This window comes from Rhopalosiphum padi, chromosome 3, assembly GCF_020882245.1.
Source record: "Rhopalosiphum padi isolate XX-2018 chromosome 3, ASM2088224v1, whole genome shotgun sequence".
Lineage (NCBI taxonomy): Eukaryota > Metazoa > Arthropoda > Insecta > Hemiptera > Aphididae > Rhopalosiphum > Rhopalosiphum padi.
Genome location: NC_083599.1, coordinates 16,727,883 through 16,739,915, shown reverse-complemented (window position 1 = coordinate 16,739,915; position 12,033 = coordinate 16,727,883). Strand labels below are relative to the sequence as shown.

General features: G+C 36.5%; 1 protein-coding gene across 1 annotated transcript in view; it reads right to left on the bottom strand.

Annotated features, from left to right (window-relative positions):
* Positions 1-3,310: 3,310 nt before the first annotated feature.
* Positions 3,311-12,033, bottom strand: part of LOC132923730 (SLIT and NTRK-like protein 5) — a 37,425-nt gene continuing 28,702 nt past the window's right edge. Inside the window, exon 2 of the mRNA XM_060987679.1 lies at positions 3,311-9,240. Coding sequence (XP_060843662.1) covers positions 7,308-9,200 — 1,893 coding nt within the window. The 5' untranslated portion in view covers positions 9,201-9,240 and the 3' untranslated portion in view covers positions 3,311-7,307. The remainder of the gene's footprint in view (positions 9,241-12,033) is intronic.

The window sequence follows — 12,033 nt, the reverse complement described above, 5'->3', positions numbered from 1 at the left end:
CGACCGCTTTGCGATCGCCGTGATCATAATATTTTGAGTAGAAATCATGGAATTCAACCACCGCCGTCGTCCGACTTACGATATCGTTAATAAGTAGAAATCGCACACACCAAGTATACGTACAGGCACTCGTCGACCTGACCACAGAATAGTAGTGTCTATATACCCGAGCGCTTGACGAGCAAGTTTATATAGTATAGATTGCACTAGTGCACTCTTGTATAATGGTTTTCTGCTTCGTCTGTTTCCAATGTTTCCGTTCTATACCCATCACGAGAAGTAGGTACATAGGAAAACTTAGCTAACTTACCGCCGCCGCCGTGTGGCTGATAAACACTACGAAAATCGATTAATTACACGCGAAATAATAACAATGTTTGTATTGCGTTATTTGTTTTAAAGTTAATATATATAGAAAAACAGCTGGTACACGAACAAGCGTCGTTAATTTTTCCCTTTACGATTATAGTACATAATACGTTAAGTGAATTTATTCTAATATTAGATTACAACGACTACGATGGAAATACGAAGCAGTATTTTTTTTTTCTATTCCGCCCGTTAACGAGACGGTGACAGTTAATGTCGGGGTAGTCGCGTACCGTTGATTTAATGAAATGTATAAATACTTACGTAAAAGTATTATATATCTGTGATTGCGAATGAAAATCTGGAAGTACTATACTGTTATTATAGTAACCGTTCGTGGACGCGCGTGTGTGTTTAATTTGTTGTTGTTTTATGGTCTTTACTCGACTCCAAAGCGACACGTCGTAATAATGTCACAGTGAAAACGGATTTGGGTGGGATAATTTGTGTTATATGCTTATTAGTTATTACTCATATAATGAAATACGGTTATATTATCTATTGAGTAGGTATATTGAAATAATATTGACGCATGAATCATTATTCACAGATAGGAAGCTAAAAGTAAAAGTATGTCATAAAGAAAAAACATATTTTGTTTTAAAATATTGTTTGGATGATTTCTTTGGAAAACGTTTTCGATGTAATTCAAATCATATTACAAACTTCGCAGAAACAGGCACGTAATTAGGGAAGGAAGCGATATGAGCGATCGCCCACTCCCAAACATTGTATTTTAGTAACTAATAATTAATAAAAAAAACATTTTTTAAGCCTCGACTATTCTGAAAAAGGTTAATCCCCCCACCAAATAAGCACCTATTTACGTGTCCGCGCAGAAAGGCTATATAGTTCAATATCTATCACTATTTAGTCACTATCACTCACTTATCTTAGACTTAATTAATAAGTTGTATATGCTATTTACGTATCTAAGTACTACGTTAATTTGTCATCACATGTGTTGTAGTCGGCGCTCAAGCCGTCTGGGTTTTTAAGACTTAATTGGGACACACACTACTCGCGTATAAGTGCTACTGATTTATTATAAGAAAATTAATATATTACATACGAGAAATTTATAATAAAAATTATACAAGCAGTTATAAAATAAATAGGTACATAATATCGGTAAAGTATCTACTAAAGTCTATATTTATTATTTTGAATACCAAATACGTATATTTTTAGTTGCTTTAGCAACGTTTACTGTATAGGTCTTAATACGAAAAGGTCGGTCAAATTTTACTACTTCAAAAAATATATTCAAATCCATATACACCTAATGATTTATAAATTCAAATTGCCGTAAGATCAATATACCTCTACTTAAACATTTCCGTTCTTTTCGGAATTTAAAATATACAATTATTTAGTTTTCGTTTGCTTTTGGTAATTTTTAATTGTTTTTGAAACTATAATAATTATTATCAATAACCATTTTAGTTTATCGAAATTGAAACATTACGTTATGTTGTCTACTTAATACTTAGTATTGAATAGTTTTTACGTATGACTGATGGGTAATTATTATGTTGTTCAATACAGTTTGATATTCATTACAGTTCAATAACTGCTTTGATGCGCAGATAATGCGTGTTGCATCTATACGTGTTTTCGAAAAATAAAGCTCTGTTGATTTGGTTATACAATAATAATGAAAAAATAATATTTTTATCCAGTCTAAATCGTCGGGAATACCTTCATCGGTTGTCTCGATTACGTCAACAACATAATAATGTGATTCCGTAGTCCGTTTTTTAATTGTTTTTTTTAATCTTTATCTCACCTGCTCCTCATTTTTTCCCGACAAAATAGCACAGCGTTTATCATATTATCTTGTTTACCGTCTAGTTTTTTTTTTTTTTTTTATAATCGATGATAAGCTACTTAACTGACTTAACCAACGACGCGTGCATAATATACTTGTTGTATACATTTTAGTAATTTACTGTAGTAATAATGTAATTTTATTATTTTGTATTTGTTTTTATGCTTTTTTATTTTATTTACATAATTTCAGACACACGGATAATAATTTGTATATTATACTGTTGTTATAGTACAGTAAGTTATAACTTATCGTGTTGCAATATTTGTAATAAGTAGTTGCTAACCCGGTAGGATTATACGCGTATCTAGTTGTTGTTATTGTAAACTATTTTACTTAATGCGGGCAATACCGTCTTTAGGGTTATTACTTAATAGACTGCTATCTATTACAATAATCCTTTATGGTTTGTGTTGTTGTTTTTGTCGGTGATTTTAATTATTGTACTGTGTTATCGTGAATAATTTACTACAGTACCCAAATCGTTACCTAAAAAGGGTTGGAAGGAAATTATAAAATTTAAATTTAAAAAAAATTAAAACAATAATAATAACAAAGCGGTAGTCTAATTTAAAGAAAAAAAAACGATTATTATCAATCACTTTTTTAATATTATACTCTATATATCATAATATATAAGTGGTGATAAATGATACGAAAAAAAAAACATTTATACTTTTATTTACGATTATTATTGTTATTATATTTATTATATTCTCCTGCGTTTTTTCGTTATCGATTCATTCTTTTATAACAATAACTCAACGTAAAAAACGAACCGGAACTTTTGGTCTACATGGGATATATTATTATTATACACTACGTACATATATGATCATAGTCCCGAGTATCTGTTATTATATAGTGCGCATGTAGTCACCCGTATACGACCAAATAAAATGTGCGTTTTCGTACGATATTATTTGAAAATCGTCACCGGGCACGTCTGTTGATCTGTTAAGTGTGGTTGTCCGGCCCGCACTGACCGAGCGAGCGGCTCTCTGCCGGTATTTAAATAGTTGTTGTAGCAATGTGTGCACAACACTATGTTATAATATTATAGGGACAATGATGTGGGTGTCGTATATAAAAAAAAAAAAAAAATGAACATTTGTAATTTTATGAGCATCAAATATAATTAACATTCTGTACAGTACACAATTATACATTTTTATACACTATAATATTATATATAAGTACAAAATAATACAACGTTATAACTCGAATAATTCGAGCAATCGCGCTCGCAACTATAGCCTAATCAAATACAAATGATATGCATTTTACATAATATATATTATACACATAATAATTAATAATAATAATAATAATAATATAGGTAATAATGTTATATATATATAATACGAAACAAACACGGAAATCAAGATTTTCACTTATAATGTAAAAATATTACATTATTATAATATAATAAGAATATTGTATTATATTATACAGTATTAAAAGAAGGTAGGTTTGAAAAAAAATACTAATTTTTTACACGACCGTTCGTTTGCCTGTTGGTACGTGTTGTACGATTGTTTTAATAATATAATATAATATAATATTATTATTACCGTCATACAATAAACAAATATAATATCGTAGTAATGCATAGTGGCCTGATACGGTATAGGTATAAACCAATAAATCAGTAAATAAAGATAACTGACACAATTAAGCAATGTGGTCGTTCTTATTTTCACACTTACAATAATAAATATATTTATATATATATATATATATATATATCAATGTAGTACATGGTATACACGTGCTAGTATATTTATATGTATGTATATTTGACCTATTTATTTATGGCAATAGATAAGGCGCTATTATTCTCCGTAATAATGATTATGTTAATTTTAAATTAAGAAAAATAATTACACCAACGAATGATTATTTAGTAACTGTTATAGGTAAAAAAAGAAAAAATATATATATTTATTTTAGTAATACTTTTTAAAATATCTCAAGCTGTTTGTTTATTTTCACTTTCCAACAGTGTGTTACGTATATATTAACATCCCAATTGACTAGTTAAAAATTAAAATACATAATTAAGCTTTGTCGTGTGGTCATATTGTATTTGAATATCGGACAAACGGATTTTTCATAACCGTCACTTTTGTAAACCTCTTTCTCGAAAAATGCTATTGTCATTTATGTGTTGTGTTAACCGAATATGAGCGTCAACTTTTAATTGTGTTTGTAAACTTCAAAATAGACAGGGCAATGCGTTGAAACGACGTAAATTCCTTATAAATTAATTGTACCTAATCCAAATAATACGATGTTTCGACGAATAAAAGAGGTTTTTGTAGAGCTTTACAAAAAAAAAAAAATGATAGCGACAAATAATGAAGTTCATACGGCCATGAATAATAGAGCGCCTTTGTGGTTAAATATTTCGCCGAAGGCTGTGAGTAGTTGAAAAAAAAATTGCGTGAAGAGAAACGCGTCGGAAGAAGGGTCGTTGTTAATTATTTTTGCGAGTAAAAAAAAAAATAATAATAAAAATTAATTCAAATTTACGTGTAATTAATTCAAGTTAAAAGTATGTGACAATTCTGCAGAGGTCAGATGTACGCGCGCGCCAACACAGTAGGTATTACGTACTGGGTAGGAATTGAATGCGTTTTCGCCGGGAGTGGGGGCACGTAGAGATGATTAATCAAAACGATCATCGTTATTATATACTGTTGAAATGACAAGCACACGCAAAAATATCATTATCACAGAGGCTTTATAGTCGTTTACGACGTTTTCATTTTTATTTTTTTTTTTGTTTTTAACTGCACCGAACCGCGGTTAAACCGTAATGCTACGCGACCCATTCGTTTACATAACATTATTTTGTTTTATCGTGTGTTGCATCGGCTGTTTTGAATCGTTAAACGCGCTTTAATAAAAACCGACCGAAAAATCGATGGAAGACGGCATCTAATAACCGTCACAACCACTATTGCAGTACTACAACACAATATACCTGTGCGGTTGTCGTGTTTCGTTTAAAACCGTTGTACGAAGCAGCCGTCGATGTATGTTGATCGACAAATACCTAACGCGGTCGAGTGGGGGCCATTTAAACATTTTCAAACGCGCCGGCGGAGGGTACACGGTTTTTAAACACCGTCCATATAGAGTGTTGCTCGACGTCGCCGCGTGTGTGTTGTAAAAGCACCTTATGCACTCAAGTGAGGACAGATTCGAAGTACTCGACAGATTGTCGCTCGGAAACGGTCTACGATATACGCGTATACAATAATTAAATATGAGATTATTATGAGCTTGGAGCGATGGGCGGCAAGTGGGTGGAAAAATAACACTGATATCGTTGTGTATAGATATTGTTATCGAATAATAATAAGTAAAAAAATTAAAAATTAAAAATTAATAGAAAGCGAGACCGTGGAAATGGGATCGCATCATTGACATCGAATGACCGTTGAGCCTCTATTGGAAAACGAGTGATAAAAAAGAATTATAATAATAATAATTTAATTTACCAATAAACGGTGAAAGATCGTTTTAAACATTTATTTTTTCATTTATCCAACGGCGACGATAGACAGCAGAGAGAATAATATTATATATCCGGTGGAGAGTGTGGTGTGTGTCACTACTCTACGGGAATCTGGCCGTGTGATATGTGGGGAAATACATAATGTATATCGACACAGTGCATGCGACACCGATGTTTAGTGGTCGGCCATGCATTTCGTTACGGGTAAATGCAACAGATTTTCATTAGATAACATTGTTATGTGCATTTATTTTTCTAAAGCTACTTAATTGAAAACATTCCGTATAAGCACAAAGACGTATTATAATAGTTGCATAATAATATTTTTTTTCAACCCTAACAACACTACTAATAATCAAAATGAATTTTCTTTATTTCATTTTTTTTAAACTTTTTTTTTTTTTAGAAAAATACCATTATAACATAATGACGTATAATACACTATGAAACCGTATTGAATAGTATAATATTATATAAAAAAAGAGAATAATTATTATGTTAAGTAAGTTATTTTAAATATTAATGTATAACATACATATTATGATAGTAATAATAATTTTATAAAAAGTAGAGAGCTACACATAATATAATGACGATTTCTAAAATTGATCATTATTAGCACAAAAAAAAAATCGTCGGGTTTGGATTACAACAGCAATACTTTTATTAATTTATAGAAGAACGCCTGACTCGTACAATGGATCACATAAATATTCGAACAGAATACAACAAGGAAAATGATTAATTTATCTTTTTTTACAAAACTTAAATTTTTTTTTTGCAAATTAATCTTTTATACTAATATTCTACGACTAGATCTAGATCTGTGTGTGAGTGTGTGTGTGTGTGTGTGTGAGTGTCCAACGTTCTCCAAACACACGTAAATTGTTGATGTGTTGGTAGCGGCGGCCGCGACGGCATTGGTTTTCCTATATTGAATATTTTTTCGGACTCGATCGTGAACGTATCCCATGAAACACAACGACTGCAGTCTTTACTCTTTCGAATTTCTTATCAAACGATATATATATATATATTACTATATATATACCGACACGTGCCTACAACGAGGCGTAGCGCGTGCTTTGCGTGTTACGCGATCGTTGAGACGCATAACTGGTTTACAAAGGCCACTTGACCTCTCCTCCTCTCCACAGCCACCGGCACGGTCGAGACGACAACACGACGTCCGAGTAGCACTCGAGCCGGAGATCGGGTTATCAGTGGATGACGTGTCAGGTGGTGGAGGGTGGCGAGGGGATCGTGCGCAAGTAGGATTTTTTTTTTGTCAGTGCGATTGGGGTCGTCAGGGGCAGAGGGACAAGTAGAACGGGGTCGTCGGCAAGTGTGTATTGTTTGTGGCTGGGCTTAAGAGTCGCAGAAACGGCGGAGAGAGTGCGGGTGGTAGACGCGGTAACCGGGCGGTGGCAGAGATCGGTTGTTCAGCGTTTGGCCGCCGCCTCCGTATTTGCTTATTTCGCCGGATATGTACGAAAAACCGGTGACATTAGTTGTACCGTCGGACGTGCCGGCGGTCTGGTATCGCCTCTCGCCCGTCGGCGTCGAGGCGAAAAGCTCTAGCTACAGTTCCGTGACCGGTATGGGCTTATCGTTGCGGTGCGGCATCGTGTTCTGGTGGCGCGGCTGTTGCGGCTGATACAAGTGTTGGTTGTGATGACTGTACGTGCCGTGGTGCAGCGGCGGCGGAGGTGGGGGCGGCGGTGCCGGCGACATCATCATCATCATGTGATGGTCGTTGCCGTGATGCTGGTGTTGCTGCTGCTGAATGTGCTGCTGAAAGTTTTGGAGGTGGTGGTGCTGCTGCTTGTGCTGCTGCTGCTGGCCGTGATGCTGTACGCCACCGTGGTACTGGTTGTGCTGCTGCGGGGTGTGGTGTTGGGGCTGGTGGTGGTGGTGGTATTGCTGCTGCTGCTGCTGCTGCTGTTGCTGTTGAGTTTGGTTGCCGTGAGGACCGGCGTGGTGTTGCGTGTTAGAATTCCGGACGATGAACTCGTCGTCCGAGAACGTCTTCTGGTATTCGAGGTCCTTCCGGTTTACCGTCTCCTTGTTCCAGAACGTCTTCTTCAGCGAATGGTGCAGACGCTTCCGGAACCGGTACGCCAACAGCAACATGAGCGCTATGAACGCCACTGTGCACCCGAACACCGCGCCCACGATGGCCTGTTGCCTGGTGTAGTATTTGGCACATGACAGGTCGTCGGACCCGAGAGAGTTGAGCGGTTTATCCTTGAGTGGTGCCGGGCTGGCACAGTTCACGTGGCTGGTGTTGCGGCGGGCCAGCAGCTCTTTGAGCCACAGAACCGAACACTCGCACACCAGCGGGTTTTCGGTCAGGTCGATCTGCTGCAATTCCTGCCACGTGACCATCCCCTCGGCGAACGACGTGAACGCGTTGTTGCGCATTATCAGATTACGGAGGTTGGGAAGCCCCATGAACGCACCGTTTTCGATGGTCGCCAGCTGTTTGTTGCTACTGAAGTTTATCGTTTCCAGGTTGAGGTTGTCGTTGAACACGCCCTTTTTTATGACGGACAGCTGAGACGCGCCGGACACATCGATCGATCGCAAGTTTGCCAGTCCTTTGAACGCGTTCGGTTCGATCGTCACAAAGTCGTTCTGACCCACGCACAGGTCTTCCAACCTGTTCAGGTCGGACAGCTGTTTGGTGGGTATGGCCGACAGCCGGTTGTCCGTCAGCACCAGCCGCCTGAGCACGGTCAGTCCCTTGAACGCGTTGGTGCTGATGTTGATCAACGCCGCTCCGGTAAGCTCGAGCACGGACAGACGGCCGAGCCCCGCGAAACAATCGTCGTCCAGTGTAGTGAACGCGTTCAGGCCGATGCGCATCTCGGCCAAGTTTCCTAGGAACTTGAATGCGGGCGTGGGTACAGCCCGGAGCTGGTTGTCGTCCAAGTACAGCACCCGGAGTCGAGTCAGGCCCTGGAACGAAGCCGGATCGATGCGGGTGATGCGGTTGGCGCCCAAGTCGAGTTCCTCGAGCTTGGGCATCGCGGCGAACAGCCGGTCGGGTAAGTCTTCCAGATAGTTACCGCGCAGGTTTAGTATGGTGAGCGACGCTAGCCCGATGAACGTCTTGTTGTTCATCGACGAGATCTTGTTGAAGTTCAGGTGGAGCTCGACGAGCTTATCCTGGGCCTCGAATCCTTTGTTGGGTATGTTCACCAGGTGGTTATGTGATATGTCCACGTACTGCAGGGCGCCGTAAAACTGGAACGACGCGTCCACGATCTTGATGCGGTTGTACATGAGCATCAGTCTTTGGATGGACGGGTTCAGCGTGATCGGGATCACGTCTAGGTTGCCTTCTTTGCACAGCACCACCAGCGTGTCATCGTCACACGAGCAGTTGGACGGGCAGTGGGCCCGTATCATCGCGGTCACGGCCAATATGGTGAAGGCCCACGTGGCCGAGACGCGGTTGGTCGCAAACATTTTGATTCGGTGTGGCTTACACGGTCCGTGCGCGAAACATCTGAAACACAACAACAACAAAAAACCGTTACAAGTGATCAACAACAGATTATATAGAGTAAGATTAAAATTATAATACAACGTTTTTTTTAGTTTTCATGATATTGTTCAATTATCTCGACTAGGACCTCATACAATACAACCGTTTATACTTATATTAAAATATATCGTTGTATTATGAATTCGCGGCCAATTTTAAGTGCATAGACAATTTTAATATTATAATATGTATCTATTATTAACTAATGGTACATATAGTTTTTAATATGATTTTATGACCGTTGCGTTCTATAAAAGTGTATATTAATATGTATTTGTTCGTATAGCCATATAGGCGACGTTAAATTTACATAAAATGTGTACATTATCTGCAGCGCAATCACAGCCGTTGTATCCGCAAGTATTAACGATTTTACCAAATACATTATGTTTTAAAATGCATTAAGGTCAGAGTATAGCGCTGTGATTTCTCTGTTGCGATGACGTTTTATAAAAGGTTTTCCTTTGTTACTGGTAATGTCAGCAATTGCATGTCATATAAAATGAAAAAGAAATCTAATGAGTAGAAAAATATTCCAAGGCATATATGCCACAAATCAATAATGTACGCATTTATACCTATTTTTTTTCGTACCAAGAATCGTTCTAAATATAATGCATAATATTGAAAGAACGCGTTGATAAATAATTATTATGAACCGTCGGACTTTAGCACGGTGTCTTTAACCTTTCGTGGTCGCCTAAATCACTTATCAAACAACCAAGGTCAAATTCATGAGTGTTTCGGCGAAATGCTAGTTAAATAATTATTGTTTACACGTGTGTTTTTCATTTTTTTTTCTATATCGATTCGTTTGCATGTTAAACTGCAAAATATTGAAAATTATAGACACTATACAGATGATTTATTACGAGACCCCTAAACGTTTATGATTGATATATTATTAAATTATGTATTGACGCACACAATCTGCAGTGTGCGCGAGATTAAGTGAGCCATGAGTAAATTGGTACAGTAAAAAGCTATTTACATTTTTGTATTTCAAATTTTATGGAATTTCATACACGAATGCGTCGCTTAAGAAGCAACAAAGGCGATTAGTATATTATTATTATATATGACTCACGTAGGGGGAAAGAACCCGAGATATAGTAATATTTTTTTTATCGATCATCTGCAGAGTGTGTAGTGAGTATACAATATAAATTGTTATTAAAACACGTATACGATGCACTTAATAATAATAATAATAATAATAATAGTAATAATAACTACAATAAAAAAAAAAAAAATACGTTATATTATTATGTGTTGACAAAACAGGGATTTGGTTAAGTCAGGCTATAGGCGGTGGATGCGAAACGATCGAGTTAAACCATAATAATATTTTGCACACGCGTAAAATAAAAACGTGTCTGGCCTGGGCGCAAAGCAGGCGTTATATTATACTGGCTATAGGAACCGAAACTATTCCGACGCGCGTGAAACTGTCGCCGCGCCGTTGTTGATTTATTACTATTATGGTTTAATTATTTTTTAAACACGTTTTTATTATTCTTTGTGTTTTTTTTTCAACTCGTAAGCGAAACGATTGTATTTGAAATGTTTTGGTTGAAACACACATCGCAATATGTGTGCGGACAGTGCTGTTTAGTTTTTTTTTCATATATATATTTCACACGTTCGCACGTTATAAATCGACCCAGACACGACAATATAATATTATTAAAATGCTTAACCACGGTTTTTATTCTTCGTTAATGAGACGTAACTACATGATAGGTACGCATTGCACCGGGGAAACGGGTTTTATCCGTATAGATGCACCTCGTGTGGACGACGACCGTTCAACAAAGAGAGGAATACGAATGGAACAAAACATTATAGTCCGATGATTAGTGATATTATTTTGTTAATGCCCGTCGCAGAGATATTAATTGCGATAGCGTCCGTCGATAGATGATTTTAGATTTTTACTGTCCATTAAAGTTACATCACTATAATAGGACATATGTATATTTTTTTTTTTGCTCAGTCGTGTCGCAAGGTATATTATAATATGATGCACACTCGAGCACTAAACATAATTTATTTTCTAACATCGTAAACACGAATATTTACATAATATTCTTGGGCTACGTACGTTTCTCTGATAGTAGAAATTGTTTTGTTTCTATTAAGTGCGTATTTCGAAGCGTTGTTCGTTATATATTTTTATTCACAAAGGGATATGCCATTTGCCGACTTATTTTTTACAGCCGACAGAAGCTTTTATTTTTTAATATTTTAAAGTACGTAGCATAATAATTGTTTTTATTTAAATGTGTAAAAGTTATTTTAATTTCGTTGAACAATAAAGTAGTTGCGTATACGGAATTTTATCAGCACTTCTCTCTAAAAAAAAAAATGAGGACGTTTTACAAAGGTATTTGAATTACGTTACAACAATATATATTAATATATTAAAAAAAATTTATAACATACGTAGTTACCACGTTAATAGTTATAGACTGCACGTAAATCGTGTTGTACTATAAAGTGGGTTAATAAAGGGTCAGGTAAACTGCTTGAACTAATTTTTTTAGTGTTTTGTGGAGTTCTTTTGAGGAAAATAAATTGAGTAGCTGCATACAACCGTGAGTTTTTTTTTATACGGATTTTAACTGATATAAAAAAAAATGTCGTTTCCATCGTCGTCGGGCAATGATAAAAATATAAAATTATTCCACTTGCCGGCGGTGTACGTGTCGCGCAAAAAACCATAATCATATCGAATATTCGGTTTGGTCTGCA